The sequence below is a fragment of the Solea solea genome, chromosome 11 (genome assembly GCF_958295425.1).
Source record: "Solea solea chromosome 11, fSolSol10.1, whole genome shotgun sequence".
NCBI lineage: Eukaryota > Metazoa > Chordata > Actinopteri > Pleuronectiformes > Soleidae > Solea > Solea solea.
In genome coordinates, this window is record NC_081144.1 from 9,416,776 (window position 1) to 9,439,217 (window position 22,442).

At 43.5% G+C, this 22,442-nt stretch overlaps 1 protein-coding gene across 4 annotated transcripts; it reads left to right on the top strand.

The window, feature by feature from the left end:
- The first annotated feature begins 326 nt into the window (after window positions 1-326).
- nfatc2a (nuclear factor of activated T cells 2a) lies at window positions 327-20,905 on the top strand. Of its 4 annotated transcripts, none has more exons than XM_058643894.1 (10): window positions 327-910; window positions 3,596-4,526; window positions 4,664-4,832; window positions 7,390-7,592; window positions 7,682-7,854; window positions 9,196-9,336; window positions 11,517-11,572; window positions 11,699-11,831; window positions 11,960-12,673; window positions 18,792-20,905. In XM_058643894.1, the coding sequence occupies exons 1-10, from the start codon at window positions 853-855 to the stop codon at window positions 18,845-18,847; spliced, it is 2,634 nt and encodes an 877-aa protein (XP_058499877.1). In that variant the 5' UTR covers window positions 327-852; the 3' UTR covers window positions 18,848-20,905. The 4 variants fall into 4 exon arrangements, with proteins under 4 accessions (XP_058499877.1, XP_058499878.1, XP_058499875.1 ...); XM_058643892.1 differs by lacking the exon at window positions 327-910 and adding an exon at window positions 2,549-2,867; XM_058643893.1 differs by lacking the exon at window positions 327-910 and adding an exon at window positions 2,550-2,867 and having other exon boundaries at window positions 11,960-12,667.
- The last annotated feature ends 1,537 nt before the right edge of the window (window positions 20,906-22,442 follow it).

Genomic DNA, 22,442 nt, shown 5'->3' on the forward strand with positions numbered 1-22,442 from the left:
GCAGCTTCTTTCCCTCTCTGGAAACAATGGGATTCTCTATATTCCATGTTCAAAAGCAGTCCATGACCTTTTGAATTTACTCTAAATAAACTTTTTACAGCTGTCTGGTCTGTTATACTTTCAAATTAGAAGACAGTCTGGTAAACTGTGTTAAGTTAATTTAATGTAGTCTATCCTCTCATGAAACTCCAGCACTATTTGTTTCTCCCTCTCTCTCCCTCTCCCTCCCTCTCTCCCTCTCTCTCTCTCTCCCTCAGTGTCCTACAGTAATTTCTTCATCCCCACAATGAAGTTCTTGTGAGCTACTGTCTGAGAGAAGCCGCAGAAATGCCTTGGCGCAGGAGCTGGAGACGTCATGGATTCCTGAGTGTGGGGCTTTGCAGGAAAGCCCTGAGTCTCCGACATGGACCGGCTCCAGGTTTCCATGGCAAAGGCGGACAAACAGGAGGAAACACTGAGGGAATCCCGTTATTTTACAGCATTGGACCATTATAAACACCCAGAGCGGGGAAGGAAGCCGCTCTTGATACTCAAGTAATCCTTATAGAGCTCTCGGAAGAGGGACTTCATGCTCAGAACCGCTGCTGAAGCTGATGCGGCTGCATGTTTGTGAGCAGGGAGCGACTTTTACGCGCGGCTTCTGTGTGAAGTTCTTGTGCCGTCTACAGAGGAGTTTTTTCTTCTTCTTTTTTAAAAACTATTTCATCTTTTTTTCAACATTATTATCTGAAGGAGATATGTTCCTTAAAGAAGAATAGTTTTTTTTTTAATCCTTTTATTTCATTTGAATTTTCCATTTTCTTTATTTTCTTATTTTATTTTTATTTTTTTTTCCACCTTTTTTTTCTCCAGATGTTTAGAGATACTTGGAGGCTGGCACAGTACCACACCATGAGGTCGATGGATCAAGGTACTGCAGAAGTGTTGTGATTATCTGGTAATCAAACCATTTGATTTTTAATTGATAGAGCAGTGTTAGACTCTCGTTTTTTTTTTAAAATATGTTTGGTGTCATGTGTGTCTTTCAGGTTTTAAGGATTGTTTGGGATCTGCTGAGCACTTACACTTACACTTTTTAATCATTTGAATAAGGCTAGTGCATGATGAACGTCTGCTTACCGAGTAACGTCACATGACCCCACCTGTCATTTCATTAGATCTGACAGATCACATTCTCACAGACTATAGAGCAAAACAAATGTGAACGTAATTACAAGGTAAAAGACATTTGAAAGGCTGATGTTTGCGGCTCATGTTGCACGTGTCCTTTCTGCTGACAGAGCACATATACAGCTGTGTGTTTGCCCATGTGGGTGTAAAGATCACCTCCTGTGTATGTGCTGAGTTATTGTGTGTAAAAAAAAGGGGGGATTCCCTCAGGATTAACTGACCAATCTGAAACAGGACTCAAATCAAAGACTGTCAGGTCATTTATAAGAACCCCAGCTTTCCTAACTCTATGTATAATGTTTGTATTTTGTGAGCTCTCATGTCTTTTTCATTTTTAGCCCCTGTAACATCAACCTGCCCGAGGGACTACAGATGGAAAGTTTGCCTCAGGCTAGAACCTGGCATATTTTTCTTTTTAATATTTATTAATAATGCGTTGTCCCTTTTCTTTAAATAATTAAATAAATAAAAAAGAAAATAAATGTCGACGTGTCAGTGAAACATGGACATAGACCGCTAGTGGTGCCGATGCACTCGCCCTTTTGCCCTCAGACCAGTTAAGAACCACATCTGAAAGACATTTTTACTCATTATTTATGTTTATTTTGTGCAAACATATTGAGTGAGCATATTAAACGTCGGCATGTTAATAAATAATGAAATAGGTAAGTAAATACAAGATGTGCCACTGTAATATTGTGATTTCTTAATCATTTGAGGGGGCGGTGGGGTGGGGGGGGTGTCCCTTTTCACTTTCAAGCTCCCGTCCCCCTGAAATGTCTGTGGACGCCACTGCACACAGACACAGAGGTGACAGAGGTTTTTAGGGGGGAATTTGTGTGTCTCCACTCAGTATTCAACTGAACTATTTGTATTATTTGTGCTGCTATCTTGAACAGGACTCCCTGGAAGAAGAGATCTTCTATCTCAATGGGACCTACCTGACTAAATAAAGGATAAATAAAAATAAATAATAAAACACACAAACCAAAAAAAAAAAAACCAGAACCAAAGCAGGAGTCTAATCCAGGGCTGTCTGGCATCCAACCTGCAGCCTGTCCAGACTGTTCCAGTCCTGATTTACTGGACAGATGTCAGTGTCAGCAGCACCCTGCTGTGTCAATGCAGCGTGTCAAACACCCGGGGGCAGCACCAGGCTGCAGACTGCCTGTCAGTCTGTCAGGAAGCTCTCTCTCTCACACACACACACACACACACACACACTCATTCATTATCTCCAAACTACACGTTTACCTTCTGTGTGTCATCGACGCATCATTGAATAAGGGAGGCGTGATCAGGCGCAGAGGTGAACAACTGTGCACTCAGTTAGAAACAGAGTAGACCCGCCTTCATGTGAGCAGAAGTGAAACAGGAAACATGTGGTCCTCCTCACCTCCCGCAGATCACCGATGCATCACTTGACAGTTGTGCAGCAGGTTCAAATCCACATATGCGCAGCAGCCGCAGCAGCAGCAGCAGCAGCCGCACTACTACTACTACTTCAGCCGCGTCCCTGTCTGTCTGTCTGTCTGTCTGTGTCTGAGGCGCTCACACTAGACAGATGACCTCTTTTTACGACGAGAAAGATTTGGAGGAAGATCTCAGTGGAGTGAACTACCCTGATGAGGACCTGCAGTTTGAGTATCTGTTTGAATATGAACCGCCTTGCAGCGACTTTGCTGCGGGAGCCCAAGGTTTGTCCGAGGCTTTGTTTATTTGGAGCTGACTCTGCTCCATGTGTTTGGATTGTTTGTTTGATCGCGAGTGCGCGGCCTGCAGAGGTTTTATTCATGTTGAAAGGGGGAATAAAAGGCAAACAGGAAGTAAGTTTGACAGTCTTTCTGATGTGACTCTGACATCTAACAGCCACGTGGGGAACACATCAACACTGTTTAGTTGAAGGAAAAACCAAAAAAATGTCCTGGAGAAAATTTCAATGTGCCTGTTTTTTTTTTTGTTTTTTTTTGGTGTGCACTATTATGTTGTCAGTTGCAGGACTTTAGAAAAATGAGGACATTACTCATCTATAGCAAACCACGGGGACAAACCAGCGGTGTCCGTAGTTCCCTGACATGCTTTGGAGTCACCAGTAGATGGCACTAATTCTTACTCACTGGACCCTTTGATGAAATCCTCATCCTTGTTTTATCTTATGTTGGGGTCAAATACACTTAAAAGCACTATTGAAACACACCTCATTCACACAAATGATCCACCCCGCATGCTAAGCGGCAAAGTTATGTGGATAAATGATGCGGATATGGAAATTGAAACGCATTGTTAAGATGAATTGTGGTTTTGTCGCAAATGTTAAGCAGAAGAAGAGGAAAAAAACCCAATGGATGATGATGATGATGTATGTGGAAACTATCTGTTGACGTTTGAAGTTTGTGATGCATTTTGAACCTCTGCTCCTCTGCAGATGACCCGAACCTCGCACCCCACAAAGTCCTCAGCCCTGAGTCTGAGCAGGCTTTCCCTCTGGAAGAGGCCTCTCCATACGGCATCAAGTCCTGCAGCCCCTCCTACAGTGAACACAACACTGAGGTTCTCTCGGGATATGACAACCAGGAGGCCCGACACTACCTGGATAGCACCCGGCCTGTGGGCCTCGCTCTGAGCCCGCGGATTGAAATCACGCCGTCCCGTGAGCATTACAACTATGTTCGGGACTCCCTGCAGAACCACCACCTGAACAATAGCCCGAGACCCACCCTCACTGTCCCTGGCCATGAAAGCCTTGCCTACCGCGAGCCCCAGTGCCTGAGTCCGGCCAGCAGCAACTCCTCCACCAGCTGGCACTCGGAGAGCTACTCCCCCTGGGCGTCTCCTTGTGTGTCCCCCAGCAGTGGCCAGAACCCTGGAGACCTCTGCCCCCGATTGCAGAATATCCACACTGGCTCCCCGCGCACCTCCCCAGGTACGTCTCCTCACACCAGCTTAGCTGAGGACGGCCTGGGACACCGCTCACCCTCACCCAGACCTGGCTCCCGCTCCGCCTCACCGCAGGGCAAACGCACCTACGAAATGTACAGGAACCCAGGCTTAGTCCCTGGACACCGCTCCCGCAGTCCCTCCCCCCACAGTGGCCATGAAGATCACAACATAGGTGCCCACTATACTCACAGCAGCCTTGTCGATACCATGAATGGTTTTGGCACCGGTCAGCCAGGCCTGGTGCCCACTAAAATAGTCAAGACCTCCAACCAGGTTTACACTCTGTACCCAGAGAACCATGGTGAAAGCAACTACTTGGTTTCCAACGACCAGGACATGAAAACCAAACCCCCAACAGAGCCCTTCTTTGTTATCCCCCCAATCTGGTCCAAGCCGCTGGTTTCCAGCATCTGCAGGTAAACTCACCAGGACACCAGAACTTTATTGTTTTTAGTTTTTTACTCATGCATGCAAGATAATCTCTCACCGTCCACCCAACATGTTATTGATGATTCTCATGTGTATTGTTTCCTGTGTCCCGTATGTTCCGTAGCATCCCCATGGCCTCTCTTCCTCCACTGGAATGGCCGATCCCCAGTCACACAGACCAGTATGAGCTCAGCATTGAGGTGCAGCCCAAGCCGCACCACAGAGCTCACTATGAGACAGAGGGAAGCAGGGGTGCGGTCAAAGCCCCTACAGGAGGTCATCCTGTTATACAGGTACGTACGCCCACCCACAAAAAAAGGGCACATGGCTTTTAGTGGCTGTATAATCCAAATTCCTCCTTCCTGCCTCAACTCAAGGCTCTTGTGGGTTGCCGGATAGTTTTCAAAACATGGTTTTCTACTGTGTTCATGCACATACATATTTGTCCCACTGATGTCGTATTGTTATAATTATCAAACCCATGTTTGCATGTCAGCTGCAGGTGGAGACTGGAGAGTGAAAGTGTGTCTGCTCCAAGCGGCAGGATAGTCACAACCGCAGTGAATTATCACATGATGAGGCAACAATAATAGACTATTAAAACATTATATATGTCATATATGGATGAAGATTAATTAGGAGAAAAATATCCACACTCATTCAGCCATCTACATTTTATAAAAGCATCTTGTCGAGATGCTTTGAGTGAGGCCTTTGGTTTGGTCACCTTAGGCATTTCTGACCCATAGCTGCAGCTTGGTGTGTTTCACTAACTCTTTCTGGCAAAATATGAGTTTCTGGGCTGTGGATCTAAAAGCCAGTATTTGTTCATCTCTGATGACACATCATGGTTATTTTATGGTTTCATGTACTACATTGCATTCATGATGTACCTTTTAATAAGTACAAACTGATTAATGTGATGTCTGACCATAAGACACACCGTCAGATTTGGTTTGATGGGCATGGCTCACATGTAATGCTGTTTCCTGATCATTATTTACACAGCACTGGTGGTTTTATTGACTACAGGGCAGTTGTATGAAAGTGACTCTCACTCTGTGAGTGACTCTACTTTCACAGCACCTTTCCCTTTTTCTACAAAACAGATCATAGATGACCCAGACATGTGACGCATTGTAACCGCGCCGTAGCCTCATGTCAACCCACAAAAATTGAACTGGGGTCAGTGAGCGACACAGACGCTCAATTTTGTTTTCTTGCTTCCCCTCGGCCTAAAATAGTCTGCCGCTGTGTGCCTTGACCACACAAATAGACCTATGTTCATGTTGCCCCACACTTCCTCTTACACGCTGGTTTGTTGACTGGCGTCTCTAGACAGAGTGTGACAAATGAAGGCTTGTGGTTTAGATCGTCGAAGGTTTTCAAACGCAGCACGGTGAAGTTCGCTGCGACACACTTAAATGTGTTCTCCAAGACGATATTCATCACTTGTGTGTCACTATGGCAACATTTCAAAGTTGTTTTTTGTTTGTGATATTAGGGACTTGTTGCGAGTAAAACTTCCCGTGTTTCTTTTCCATTTACTGCCCATCCCCAGAAGCCTCACCCTGAGGTCAGTTTTGCCCACTCTGCCAGACCAATCAGATGGTCAGGCCTGGTTAGCCACGGCTGCACTCCTTCACCTCATATTTCCCTTCCTCCTCTCCTCCTTTACTCTCTATGTTTTTTTCCTTTCCTTCCTCTCCTCTACACTACACTGCCTTGCACCCCTCCACTTTACTTTTCCTACACTGGTCTCTGTCATGACTCATTGCTCCTGCCACTGCCATGACAACCGGGCCGACTGCTCACATGGCCTGTAGAGTGTTTGCACTCGGCTCCCTCTGCTTCACTCTGTGTGTGCGTGTGTGTGTGTGTTAGCTACCTGGAATTGGACCCAGCATGCTCATTCATGTTGCCATAGTTTCTGCGTAAATCCAGCAGCAGCTGTGAGGCTGGACAGTTACGTCCACATCGATCATCTTTTCGACAAGTGACTGATTTCTCAATACAATTATAAAACAAACCAGGCGTGTAGTGATGTTGGTGTTTGCTCCACCACTCTGCAACCAGTTTATTCCGCAATAAAGTTTGCTCGCAACACTGTGTGACGAAGGCAGCATTTAGATGCAAGTAGATGCCTTGTGGTTTTTGCAGGTTTCCTCAGGAGGCCCTCACAGGTTAAAATGTAGACTTTCCTCCGTGTCTCGGTCTCCTCTTCTGTCTCTTTCTGCGTAAGAAAAAGGTGTAAAAGCTCAACGCTTCAGTCTGACTGTCGTCAGTTTCAGTTCTCTTTTTTGAAAGCTACTGTATTCTTCATCCAGTTATAAGAGAGGTAGTGCAAAGCCATGGGACGTTGAGCTCTCTGCGGACTTCTGTTCAAGGCTGTAGATGGAAGACACATGTTTTTGCATGTGGGTCTGTCCCTGATTAGTCTCCACTCCGGGAAACAACATCTGGAAATGCAAAGACGGGACGAGGATTGTGCAGTGGATTGAGAAACACAACCAGTTTATAGGCTTTCAGACGTGTACTTTACCCAATTCTCGGGCTGACCAGTTAATCATTGTTAAATCAAAATCGCAATTTGAGACGGCACAAGAAGTAAATGCTGAAACTTAATTCTTCATTATCACCGTGACCCTCATGTGGAGGATTAAGCGTGAGAAGATGGATGGATGGATGTTGTAATGATTAATAACATTAAATATAGCAGTCGCCATATTTAGCAGAAAAAGACATTTTCCCCCAACGTTACAACTGTCTATCTCTGTTTTGTTACCTGACAGCAGAAGGGGGGAAACAAAGAAATACAACCCAGTTTCTTGTTACTTTTTGTGTCTGCAGTTGCATGGTTATAGAGGCAAGGAGCCACTTGCCCTGCAAATCTTCATCGGTACAGCAGACGAGCGCATCCTCAAGCCTCACGCCTTTTATCAAGTCCACCGCATCACTGGCAAGACGGTCACGACCACCAGCTTCGAGAAGATCGTCAATGGCACCAAAGTCCTCGAGATCCCCCTGGAGCCAAAGAACAACATGAAAGCAATGTGAGATGATCACAGCACTCTTAATATACACGTGTGGAAACTTCCTGTTGTTCTGTTGCCATTGTTTTTATATTTATTCCTTCACTTAGAATTGACTGCGCTGGGATCCTGAAGCTCAGGAACGCTGACATCGAGCTGAGGAAGGGCGAGACAGACGTTGGCCGGAAAAACACCCGGGTTCGTCTGGTGTTTCGTGTGCACATACCTCAGCCTGGAGGACAGCACCTCTCTCTCCAAGTGGCCTCAAACCCCGTCGAGTGCTGTAAGAAATTCCTCGTAAAAAATGTGTTTAGGTCCTGACACACTGGTGTCTTTATGATATATGCTTTTGTTCTACTGATGTTCTCATCAGACAAAATAAATATAATTTTAACAAAGAGAAAAAAAAAATTAAAAAGCACCAGCAGCTTGGAGCTGGTCACACAAAGACATCTTTATGCAACCAGGGCCTCTATCCAGTAGGTGGGTGCTGCCCGTTTTTCAGTGTCTGTGTACCTGTGTGTATGGGCCCAGTAGTAAAGTCTATGTTTGTGAACATCGCCGCATGTGTACACAGTGTTATTAAAGCACCTGGTGTAATCAAACTCAAACAAAAGCTCCCTTTATCTGGCGTTACACAACACCCTGGTCGAGACATGTCATTAATCATATCGGAGTGATACACGCTGAGGGCAATATGCCGCTGTCATTGTAAAATAAATATAAAAGGGAATTTTTTTAATAATCTTAATTTCCCATCTCTGCTGCATTCACAGAAAAGGCACAACAGAAGTCACACAATGAACCTTAAGAATAATGAACAACCAAATCAAGCGACACCTACGACACATCTGTCAGTCTCATCGATAAGCCGCCTTTTTGCCGGTGACGGCGGTGTTTAAAGCGGCGCGGTCACCGCTGGCTGGTGTCATCCTCTTTGTTTTATCCGCAGATCTGTTCAAAGGTCACGCCGTTGTTTGTCGAGGCGTCAGTTTGCCTCAGTGAGCGTGAAGCTACATCAGACTGTTAGTGTCCTTTGCATCTGTGAAGCTGCAGTGATTATATCTCTGTTTGTTTCCTTGAGGCACACAGCTCTGAACAGTATATACTGAGAGATCGCTCAATAGAAGACACTTGGACACTTCCAGATATCTGCTTGATATTTAAATGAGACTGTACGGACCATTAATCTTTAATGATGTGAATTACTTTTGGTAGTATACTGTTTTTTGCCTCCTTTTCCTGTACAGTTTCCACCTCCCTCATCACAACTCCTACTTTGTGATTGTCAAAGAGAGTGTTTTGATTGTAGAATGACTCAGCATCACCTCTTTATTGTAAAACAGTCACTTGTCAGAAACCGATACGTCGCTTTTAAGTGAAGCGCTACGTGGATACAGTAGAAAGTGCCGCAGTTACTGTATGCGTCAATTCACCGCTCTGCTATAGTGATTCATTTATACACGACAGGAAATGTCAACAAAAGCAGTGACAAGTGGTCTTAGAGGAGTCATATAAAACTAAGCTAATGAGAAACTAATCGGACACAGTTACTAAATCAGATGAGAAAAAAAAATGAACTCCACTTTTTTTCTCATTTCTACCCTTCTTTGTGTTCCTGCAGCTCAGCGTTCAGCACATGAGCTTCCCATGGTGGAGAAGCAGGACATGGACAGCTGCTCTGTTCTGGGCGGCCAGCAGATGATCCTGACTGGGCAGAACTTCAGCTCCGATTCCAAGGTCATTTTCACGGAGAAACGCCAGGGTAAGTGACACCAAACACTCGTCAGCTCCTCGTGCGAAAATGAGACGGGATTCCGTCTGAAATACATCACCCGGAAATCGCGCCTGGGACTACATTTACAAAACCTACACAGTCTGTTTGCATCTGCTCGGTCTGTTCTCACGCAATATAGTTCCTTCATAACATTAGGGATAACTAATGACTCCTAAGTAGACACGTCTACACACGTTCATAGCTTTTATATTTATCCGCTACCGTTGGGTGATTTGCATGATCCAAATGATAACACTGCTGCCTGACTTCCTGTTGCCCTTCTCTTCCTCACTGACACACTGTGATGCCTTATCTCTTCCCAAATGGCCCTTTTTTTGCATGCATATCTGGCTCATGTTGACTCTGAAGAGCATCTGGGTCGAAATTGGATAATTCTACTTTCACCTCCTTCTTATTATGTCATTGTGGAGTGATGACATTATCCCGCTCTTATAGAAATAATTGAATCACCAATGATGTTATTTCACATCTTACTGTGGTCAGAAAAGTGCAGGACGTGTTGTATATCCCCTGCTGTAAATCCTGACCACTTCTGTGTTTGTAGTCCTCAGTTCATCACCTCTGTATGTTGATCAAAAATGGACAGGGATGGGCAGTTATGTGAAAAAGACCTTTTTGAGCTGTCTGATATCGTGACTAACTGACTCCACTGCCGTCAGACAGCAGAGTGCTTGGCTTTCTTAGTTGCTGGTGCTCCACATAAAACTTGGACGCGCAAACTCAGGCGAACTTTTTTCTGTGCGGGGTTCCCTGCTGCCGTGTGACGACACAGCACAGTAATGGATAGTAAGACAGAGATGGAAAAAGAAATCTAATGAAGAGGGATTGCCATTGTTTTGGAGCGATTCTCTATGACACAAAGTTCTGGACAAGTGCAGCTCAGAAATGCCTCAAAATGAGAGACGGCTGGAGCTTCCCTGGCTCTTGATTTTTTTGGACATGGAGAGTTGTGCGGAGCAAAGGAAAGCTTTCCCAGCCAAGTCAAGCCCTCTCTGTCTGTTTCTCCACAATCCTGCTCCTCCCCTTTTCCACGTCCACACACATTTATCTCCAAAGGGAGAACAAGAGTCGGGGTATCCCTTGGAGTAGAGTTGCAACAAAAAGCAAACAAATGCAGCGCAGATGCCAAGAAAGCACTAGTCATCATGTTTTGCTTGAGAAGCGGAGAGAGTTGATCATAAAAATTAGCTTTTGAAAAAAGTTTGGCAGCGCGTATGGAATCCCCCTTCTTCCTCCTGACTCATTTAACCCATGTGTTTTTAATTTGCTATTTGACAGAGGGTTTCCCACCTCCATTGACATTTACAAAGAACTCACTGCAGCATGTCACATCATGTGTTTGGGCACGTAGAGTTTACATTTCATTTATTTCATTTTTTTTCTCCCAAATGACGGCTTAATCTGACGTAGCATGACAAAGACCATTATGGCCGTGGATAAGGACGCTTTGCACTTTCTGCTTTCTACATAAACACGCCGTCAGCAGTGAATTTGACAGGTGTGACTCCCACAGACACATTTCTCTTTTCTCTTTCTTGACGGTCACCCCTTTGTCAAATGAGTTCACAAGAGTGCTGAATAATTCTATCAGCTCCACACGACTCTGTCTGTGTTTTCTCAGTATGGTGGTGTTTAGATCTCGTGTTGCCTGGCAGCATTCCTATGCTGCATGCAGGAAGGGATTTGTGCTAGTGAAGCAAGACGTCTGCAAACAGGTTGGAGCACTAGTACAAAAAAAAATCTGGCTGTTCAGCAATTTGATGGAATGGAGGGTTCTTGCCCCCAGCCACTGATGGTACTGCTTGACAGAGCCTGTTTTTTCGAATGAAGAATGCAGCGTAAGATAAAACCAAACTGCAGCAGTGTAACAACAAAAATCACCAGAAGGTACACACTGCAGCTTCCAGTTGTCTGTGCATTATTTGTATTTGAATCAGCTGAGGGAAACTTCCCCTGTTTGCCAAAACAAAATACAAAAAACAAGGATCGTGTACTTTCTCCAATAGTCAGGATTCAGCATTCTCCCGATTTACAAGTTTGGAAGCATGTGCAGCAGCATCTGGAATCAACCGACCTTCCTTTCACTGCAAAGCTAATTATCACGGACTGGGATTAGTTGTTCACGCTCTCTCCTTGCTTCCCTCTAGATGGGCAGCAAATTTGGGAAATGGAAGCAACGGTTGACAAAGATAAGAGCCAGCCTGTACGTATTTCTTAAACATTCATATTATTCCTTGCTCAATCTCGCAAAACAGCCAAATCAGCTGTTTTGAACTAGTATCTCAGATCAAACAAGATCAGTTTCGGAACATCGTGTACTGTCTTTTAGAGTATGCTGTTTGTGGAGGTGCCGTCCTACCGAGACACGTCTGTCTGCCATTCAGTCAAAGTGAACTTTTACGTCATCAACGGCAAGAGGAAGCGCAGCCAGCCTCAACACTTCACCTACACACCACTGGCATGTAAGAACACTCATGCCTCTGTGTGGTGTGCTAATATCACACTGTACACTAAGATAATACCAATCCTCTCAGCATGTTTACAGCCATTGATTTCATATTTTTCCTTTTCTTTTTTTTTTTTTTTACAGCTCCATCCATCAAGACAGAGCCCATAGATGAGTATGAACCGGACCACATGGGCTTTGCTATTCCTCAGATCTTAGGCTTATCCCCCCATTCCTACTACCATAATCCGCGCAGTGTCGTCCACCCAGACAGCAGCCTGGTGTCCAGTATGGCCTCCTGCCAGCGTCTCAGCTCAAGCCTTCCAAACCAAGACACGCGTTTCCAGCAGCAGAGCCCGGCCATTGTCTTCTCTCGCGGGGGCAAGAGTCTGAGTGGCAGCCCCAGCCTTTATCAACAGACTGGAGGGATGATGCCAGACCCCCACCGGTCAGTCCTGGTCCACACAGGAACCCCATCTCAATCCGTAGGTCCCATTGGTGCAGGCCAGCACCCTTCGATCATCCAGTTTTCCCCCACCAACCACCACCTTCTTCGAGTAGCAGACCCTCAACCTCTCACCGCCCTTCAGCCTGACACCCAGCAGATCATATACTGCGACGGCTACTCCCCACAGGCAGCCACTGCCCACTCACCCACACCTCCTCAGGCTCAGGCAGCGGTGACCCACCCTCAGCACTATCCGACTGTGATCCAGCAGCAGCCCTGTGTCCAGAAGGGACAGCAGAAAACTCGGGCTCCAACCGACGGCGGGCAGATGGAGGCTCCAGGAGACTCGCAGAGGAGGGTGACCGTCAAAGAGGAGAACCTGGACCAGGCCTACCTAGATGATGGTGAGTGTAAGTTGTTGCTTTTATACTCTGAGTGAGTGTGATCGCTTGTTGTGTCTTTATCCGTGTAATGAGGTGAAAATAAACAGACAGTCAAAGTGATGGATATGTGCGGTTTCCCTTTTTGTGAAGGAGATGGATGATGAGACATGCTGATAGAGATGTGACTTGTCCTTCGAAACAATTCGAGGATATTTACATTATCTGCGGTGTCTCCTCTACATATATCCTGGTGTGATCTACATTCTCTCTGAACAAAGCCAACAGAACAAACCAACACTATTAAAACAATCCTTGCCAGGAGGAATAGTTATGTTCCACTCAAGGTGGAAATAACAGGGATTATGAGTCATATGTTTATACTCGTGCTTGTCAACCTCGTTACCCTCCGACTGAATTAATGTCAGGCCACATCCAACAGAAGGCGAAAGGGTTGCGCCTCTTCCTTGTTTGAAGTTAAAGGTTCTACAAGTTATATTATGTTTTATAATGAAACGACAAAGTGACGCAATATGTTTCTTTTCTTTAGCCCATGTCAGTGGGGTGAGATTCAAAGGCAGTTTGTTGTCATCACGCTGCTGTCCTCTCTGCTGGTCGCAGGGGTTCATCTGGCTCCACCACACATCAGGAAATGATTTTTTTTTCTTTCCCCCTCTTGCTGGCATTAAAGACAAGAGAGGGAGGGAGAAAAAAGTGTCACTCTCCTGCCCGCCTGGACATGTTGACACTGTTATGAAGTGAAAAACAACTTCCATGGCAACCATTGTCAAACTGTGGAACGGGCTGCCTGGGAGAGCTGGGGAAAGCCTCTTTGTTTGTTGTAGTTGGCCGGGGCTTCTCCTTGGCCTTACGCCCCTCAATTCTGTGGGGGAACCCACCAGAGGATTAGCTTTTTTCCGACCATGGGATGCTGCCAATCTGGCAAAAGAAATTCCTATTTGCAGCTGCTCTTCTCCAGAAATCCAGCCTGAACCCTGTAAGATAGCAGGAGGGTGGAGGGTACTTTGCAGGAAAAGGAAAGGGACTATGTCTGTGTGTGTGTGTGTGTGTGTGTGTGTGTGTGTTTCAATGGAAAAAATGAAACAAAGAAAAAAGGCCAGCAGTGGAATTTGTGTTTTTTGGATGGAACTCTGCTGTAAACATCAACAGTGTTGTGATTTGTTGATTTAACATGGAGGAGGAATAGTCGTACTGGACTTTCTGTTTGATCCTCCCATCATCAAAAGGTAATGGAAAAAGGAAAAGCAGTAACCAAAGATGGTTGGTAAATATCCTTAATATTTCTATATATACTGTTTATTCTAGTTAAAACAATATTTGGCAATTCTTTAGCTACAATATAATAATGCGTCCATTTTTGAAACCATGTTACTGAACCATATTCAAGTGCAGTCGGGTTTGACGTCCCTTCCCGTCACTCAGGTGATAATCCACCCACCAGCATCGCTGTTGCATCACTCTTATGAGGAACACAAATGGGGGACTTCCCAATATTGAAAACCATTTTTTCTTTTTTTTCTTTTTTTCAAACAAAGGGCGAGAAGATAAGTGAGGTTAAAAAAAAATCCCTCTGTGTCTGACTGCATAGCTGTTGCCCTATGATCCTTACCACAGACGCATCATTTATGTTGGGACCATGAAACACATTTTCAAAGTGATACTGTCAACATTACTCATCGAGACATGTGCTTCAGTCTGTAGTCATTTTTGAAGCCGCGTCGATGCCACATCCTGGTATCGTCACAGTATTGTGGTTGACAACTGTCACATCTCGGAGGTGCCTGAACTGTGTCACCTTCAGTGAAAGAGTATTAAATGAAAGTCTTTTTTTGTTTTGTACCCAAACTTGGGTCATTATCTCTCCCACACAGAGAGCTTTTTTCTTCAGCCCTCACACAGGTTCCCATGCTTCCGATTGGTGTCCAACAAAATCATCTCTACTTGATTCAATCTATTGAATAGATAACAGAAATGCATGTGCAAACCTGTTTTACCATTGAACCCCAAAGGTCAAGAATGTCTGGCGTACGTCACCGCTTGCCACGTAGTTTTTAAAAAAACAGAAGAAAACGACCCACTGGCATAGCCAACAAAGGCTGAGAATGACAGATTTAGTGGGTGTGGAATAAAGCCCAGAGGCAGTGGAGCAGGTGAAATTGTTCCAGCAGGTAGAGATCAGAGCAGGAGAGATAAAGCACATAGCAACAGCCTGGTGGACACGCATTAGTCTCAGCTCACTTCCATCCCATTTGAAAGGCTTGATCAAATACGCAGTTAGGACTTATCCAGACAGTGTTGCAGCCATAGTGACGAGGCGTGACAGGTCTTAGAAGACACTTATCATTGTATGCATGTACAGGAAATGTATTTTAACCATACATGGTTCATAGTACATGTACTTCCTCTTGCTACGTCGTTGTTGTGAATTCATTAGCCCTCCGGTGACCCTGTGAGCTAACAATGTGTGTTGAGCCGACACATTGCCATGGCGGTGACAAACTGGTATAATGTCCAAGATCCCATTCTGTTTTTAAACGTCCAAGAAAGAGTACGACAGATGCGATCTTTGCTTTGAGAGTGTTGATTGAGAAGTATGGAGACAGTGTCTTTGTGGATGTGGAGAAAGTTTACTGTTGGATGCCAAGAGAGGAACTGTAATACTGTATGAGGAAGTCTGCAGTGGCAGAGATGTATGTGAGGGTGGTGCAGGACATGTGTGAAGACCGAGAGACTGTGGTGAGGTGTGCAGCTGCAGTTTCGGATGTGTTCAAGGAGGATTACGTCAGGGATTATCTCTGAACCCCTTCTTCTTTGCAATGGTGATGGACAGGTTGACAGGTGAGGTCACACAGGTGCTTCTGTGGACTATGTTGTTTGCAGAAGATATGAGAGTCTGGAGAGGTGGAGGTATGCACTGGACAGAAGAGGAATGAAGGTTAGTAGGAGCAAGACAGAAGACGTGTGTTTGAATGACCGTTTTATCGAGCGAGTGTCGTAGTCTGATTGAGTCAGGCAATCGGACAACTTGCAGAGTTCAAGTATACATGCGGAGGAGAGCGGTTTGGAAATAAAGTGAGATAGTCATGCTTTGGTCATGTGCAGAGGATGGATAGAGAATATATTGAAGAAAGGATGTTGAACGTGGAGCTGCCAGGCAGGAGGAAACAAGGAAGACCACAGAGAAGGTTCATGGATGTTGTGAAAGAGGACATGAGGACAGTTGGTGTAACAGAAGCTGAGATGGTCGCAGATGATCCACTGTAGCGACCCCTAAAGGGAGAAGCCGAGAGAAGATTTGGCTAAACTAATTTGTGAGTTGGTTAGTAAATATCCTTGATAAGATATCATCATCATCTGACATCTGAAGATACAAGACTGCAGCAGTTCCTTCTTCTTGTGCAAAAATGCCTTTGCGTGTTTCCTTCTCATCTGTGGTGGATGCGTTGAAACACAAAGGGTGGATTTGTTCTAAAAAGACAATATTTAAGTGAGACTGGTGCCCTTCCCTCAGACAAAGCTTGGAAAAGATGTGCCTTCTCCACCTTAGTTGACTGGCTTCAACTTCTGGATGCCTGTGCGATTCTAATTATGGTATTCCATCTGAAACTGAAGCCTACCTCCCACTTTGAAAACCATGGATTGTATCAGTTGCTTTGACTTAGTACAAAAGCTGGAACCCTTTAATAACTCTGCTAAAATTTGGAAAGTGTTTTGGCATTAAGACGAATGGGATTTATTGTCCAGTTCTTCAATTGGAATCATATTAAACGGGATCTTTTCACAGCCAATGTAGAGAGAACTGCAACCAGTAAGTCTTTGTCTGAGCATGCGGGTCTGGTGAGTATTATTCCAGGTCAGGGGCAGTTAGCACTGACATGTGGTTAGATCGCTGGTTTGCTGTCGGTCCACTCGCTCTCCATTCTCTCTCTCTAACCTGTGAACACACCGGGCGCCCCGTTTGTCCACACACACACACACACACACTGTATGTGTATGCAAATCAGCGCCAACACACAAACACGCACATTCCAGCTCTCACAGCAGGCAGTTTGCAGCGACTGAGTCAGCTACTGTACAAGGTGTCTCTCTCTCTCCTCACACCGTCGGTTTGTTAAACAGTGCCGCTCATTGGTGCAGGAGTAAGTAGCCAGACATTCACCCTCTGAAGAGACTAGTCTGAGTGTTCCCTCAGCCAACCTCAAATAGCCAGTCCGTGCCAACCCTTCATTAGATGCAGTTAAAGCCCCACTGTGTGTTTCCCCCCGCTGTGGTGCTCCGGCTGCTTCTCTAAGCTCGTTTTATGCTCAGGAAAAATCCTGTGGCACCTCTGGGGAGATGAAAGTTTCTTTAAGGCATTAAGTGTCAGAGGGAATTCCTCTACAAACTAAAATAAACAGGGATGCTGATGTTGTGACGACAGCCGAGCACCCAGTTTGGCTGCTCCCTCAGTCCAGCAGCTCTCAGATGCTGCTGCTCTGGCTATAAAACATGCTCATTGTTGAGCTGCTGTTGCTCTTTCACATCTGCAAATGATCAGATAGACGGTCAGTAGCAGAGACAGGGAGTCGGACAAAGACTGGTTTGTTGGTTGGTAGAGCATCTCGGATTTTCTCATTAGATTGTTGTGACTGATGTGTGCAGCATACAAATTAGAAATCATATTTCCTCTTCCAGCCTCAAACAGGAATATTCCATCACCTTGCAACACATACTTCTTTTAATTTTCTGGTTCAAAGTTCTGTTTTTGACATGTGTGTGAGATGGCATCTGATTTCATTGTACACATGTTTTAATAACTACACCCCTCACCTAACCACTATGTAAATCAAGGCTTTACATAGTTTGCACATAAACCAGCTGAATACAGTTCCTCTTCCTCGAGTATATTGTTTCTTTCCACTACAAATGGAAATATTCACTCATTTCATCTTCCATTTATTTATCAAACCTATCAACAAAAAAAAAAAATAATAATAATCAGATTCTTTTTTAATATTGTTGTCTTGCTTTTTACCATGGTTACAAAATGACATGACATGATAAGCCCTCGAATGGTGTGGTTACAGGCAAAAAGCTTTTTTGGCTTTCTCTGAAATACTCGTATTACTCATCGGGCCTAAATGTGCTCCCAGTGGCACAGTGGAAGCAGAGGCACCAGCCTATAATTTCTCCCAAGTGCTCGTGCGCTGACAGTGGACTTCCGGGCTGGAGCTCCCAGCTGAACACAGACCGTGTGCCTTATCTGGAGAAGTGACATACTACACATAGTTGCGCGATAAAGAACAAAGTGTTGACGGCAAGACTTTTGAGTGTGTGTGTGTGTGTGAGAGCAGATGTAGTGATCACTTAAAACTGCTCTCATGTCAGTGGTTATCTCAACAACACGTACACCATAAAAAAAACACTGCATTTTACCTCATTTAAACTTAATCTACAGTACTTAAAAATGTACAAATGTGTGTCACTTTATATTCCAGTACATTATTATTACATAATATGGTAATTACCAGATTGTTAATAGCAAATGATAATAAGGAGATCATATTCATGTTATTTCTAAAGGCATATACAGGCTATAACTTGGTGATAAAAATGACTACTACTACTACAATGAATGTAATACTTTCTCATGAAAATGTTGGGGCATCAAAATCAATAATTACCATATTTTATTTTTAAGTTTAAATGAATCCACCCTTATGCCCCATAATTATTGCCATGACCCATATTTTGAAGGCGTTATCATTATTGCCCTGTTCGCTAGACTTCTTTTGACTTTACTGTAATGTTAAGTGTTGTTTTTTTGTGTCGCTTTTTGCCACCTTGTGTATTTTTAGACCTGAAAGTTTCCATTCCAACACTCCTCTTCAGTTGATATGTATGTGAGCGAGTGCAGGATGTTACCTCCTGTATGCACTTGTGTAGCTCTACCTCTAGTGGTTGCTCAGCATTAATGCAGTGCTCCTCCGCCTCCCACTGCACAGAAACACAGAGTATCAGTCGCGTCCTAATGACTTACTGTGCGCGGAATTTAAGAATCATTCTAATTGTTCTGCTTTCAATGGATAAACACTGGAATGAATCAAACTGTTGTCTAACATGCCTTCTCTTTCTTTTCTCTTTGCAGTGAATGAGATCATAAGAAAGGATCTGACCGGCGTCCATGCCAGAGGGCAGACATAGATGACGGACTGGAGCAGGAAATGACAAGATAAACACACACACACACACACACACACACACAGAAGGAGAGAGAGAAAGAGAGAATGAGTAAAAAAGAGAGAGAGAGAGTCCTCAATTTTCCAGTAAGGTGACGCACTTCCACTGACAATCACACCTCTTCTTCTTCATTTTCTTAACCCATAGAGGTACAGTAGAAACATTAGCAGCAGACTCTAGTGTTTGCTCTGGACGTTTTCCCACAATTAAACATTGGAGAAACAGAAGAATTAGCGCGACCCATTACGTCTGCCGCAGGTTTCCAACGAACTGAGGAATAACAAAAGGCAAACAGGCCTAATGTGCCCATTTCTGATCATTCACTCAACACATTCCATGTTTTTTTAACAAGGGGGGGGAGAGAGAAAGAAAAAGAAGATCAAATCAAGTAGTCATGCTTCCTCAACAATTGAATCACATGTTTGCCTCACTTGTGTGAACGATGGTTCTGAAGCATTTCCAGGAGATAAACTTCACTTCAAAATACCAAAAAATGTCTCCTAAAAATGCGACTTATCGGATCATTTTCGTGACCAAAAGCATATAAAAAAAATTTTGGTTTAATTCCTCTTGCACAAGTTTTTTTTATTTTGTTTTCTTTGTATGCAGTTTCATAAATAGAGTATCCAAAGAGTGTCCTAAGCTTACAATGCCAATCATCTCATTTTTAAGTGTTGAAGCAGTTTTCAAATAAAAGATAAACGTTATATGTACACTGCCTTAACACACACACACACACACACACACACACACACATACTGTATATATACATATGAACTATTGTGACGCCTCCTAATATGCACTGCTTTCAATAACGAGGGGGTGGATGTCTCTTTTGTTTTACATATATATATATTATATAGATTTATGTGAATGACGCAGCATTTTATATTCCTAAAATATATATTACCTTGTATTCAGGTGAGATGCCAAAGTTCTTCATATGGAGCATGTGACGGTGTCTGTCCACGTGTCCTTAATGATTCATATGCTCAATTCTACGTTTACAATCATGTAAAAAAAAAAAAAAGGAAATGTTTCTGACGTTTGGCTCGTGGAAGCTGGAAAGATTTCGATTTAGTACACTTTGAAGATGGTGGTTTTTGTGCTTCATTTTTATGTGTGCCATTTTATTTCTCCCAAAGTTGATTGTAATAATAAGTCATTTGTCGCCGTGTAACGAAAGTGTCATGTTTCTGTGTGTGCACGTTGTGTATCAGAGTGCCTTTCGTGTGCAGGAGCCTCAGGCTTTGCCGACGTACAGAGCACACCTTTTATTTTTAATCTCACTGCCGTCGTACTGTACTGTAAAAGCACAGTATATGGATTATTGCTTTGTAATATGCAACACGTCTGGATTTCTCTGAGTGAATTGAAGTACCTTAAAAGTGTCGGAGGGTAAAAACAAAAGTTAAAGAAAAAAAAAAAGACTCAATCTCAATTTTTAATATTTGATATGGACCTATTTGATAATAAGATTATATTTTGTAATAATATTAGTGAAGCTAATATCGGTCTTTTAATGATATCTCTCATTGAGCCAGTACAGCACAAGTGAATTCGACTTTTCTTGAATGTAATCTTTATTCGATCATTTTCCTCTTTTCTGTAAATACAAAGTGTCGTTAGTCCGTTTGTTATGATAAAGTTTAGACAGCAATCCTGTTGTTATGTCATGTATTTTTATTTGCATTCATTTATCATTATATCTTTCATATGTTTTATTACGTTGTTTGGAGGTCGTTTCCTCTGAAGGGAATTATGATACATTACCGTAAAACTTGTTAAAGTGTCCCCTGAATCGGTTCTCTTTTTTTGTTCTTGCGACCGTTATAATTATTATTTCTCAACCCTTGAAGAAATCTTTAGCAATGAAAAGGGTTATTAAGTCTAATTTCTTTGTTGATAGTTGTCTTGTATGTGTCTCATTTTAAGTCTCCTCGACTTTGTGCCCTCTTAAAAAGTCTGTTCCATGCTATTTTTGTATCCTGAAAAAGTAGAAATAAATAATAACCATACACATTACAGTCATCCTTGTGTTGAATATAACATTTCCACGCTCTGGCCTCGAGCTCAGGCAACAGCCTCAGTTTGTTCTCTGCTGGTCATGCAGTAGAGAGAGCTCCGAGGTGTCTGTTCACTGTCTATGGCGTAGATTATGAGAGGAAAATTGAAAAATTATTAGTCTCACAGCAGACAGTGACTCATCAAATGCTCCCCTCCTGTCCTGAGCCAGGAAAAGAGAAACCCCTGGGAGCTCCAGCATGTTTGTTTACAATTAAAGCTGCACAAAAAACATTCCAAACCTAAAGCTGAACCTGGTGATGTTGTGTTGTTTACACGGGCACAAGTTTCAATGCACTGTACACATAGTTTCAAACCCAAATCCTGCCCCAAATAACAACAAGAGAAGGGACTCGCATGCCCCGGGGCTGGAGTTGCCATGGAGACGGCTTGTTTGGTGCTTGGTCCGTGAGTGGGGAGGGCTCTGTGAATGAACCTTGTGTTCAGGAAGTCTCTGGTTATGACATCACCGCGGGTGAAAAAAGCAGCACGTGGGCTTCTCTGCATGAGCCGTCTCCAGCCCACTCGTTGCAGATATGCCACGATGACTCACGCGGCCTTTAGCGATCAATGGTGTAATGGGTTGGGAGCGCTCACAGATATACAGTGTGAAATGGGACAAGAATGAAATACATGATGAGCTTGGCATTTCATTCAGCTCACACACAACACAGGACTGAGCTCATCCCGGACATAAAGGGCATGGAGTGGCAGCGGTCACAAGAGCATTGTCGTGTTTCTGTGACATAAATCCCACATGTATAGTTAATACAGATTTGAAAGAAATACATTTAAACCCTGTCTGACCGTATTAGCTTATGTAACTGTTCATCTCTCCTCTCTGTGCCAAAACTGAAAAACTTATCTTTTTACTCTGGCCTTTAAATAGCCTACCTCCTTGTGTTTTATTTACACTTATAGTTTATTTTAAAGTTAAAACAGTTTTTACTTCTTTTTTTTGTTACTTTAGACTCTTCCTTTTCATTCCACCGTGTGTTGTGTTTATTGTTGTTTGGGTGTGTTTGCTTTTTAAATTTGAATTTGAATTTCATTTTTTTCCTTTTATTGTGAAGCACTGAAATCTGCAATCCTTGTATGAAAGGTGCTATACAAATACAGTTTACAGTTTATTTTACAGTTGTTATGATTATTATTATTATTATTATTATTAGTGTTATGAAAAAGTGACGTTAGGGTGGACTCGACACAAACAGCCCATTGCAGTCGAATAAAGATGTCCATTTGTAGATTCTTCTCTGAGACGTGAGTCAGTTTCCTGTGCGTCAGGTATAAATATACATAAATCAAATGTGTTCGTAAACATTATCTTCTAAAAGGAGGTGAATGAATGAATGAATGAATGGCTTTATTAATCTTGCTGTCTTCCTTTTGCATAATCTTTCTTTGGCCAGGTTGAGATATTACGTCAGAGCACAGATGCATTTGATTATCACCCCCCCACACACACACACACACACACACACACACTTATTAT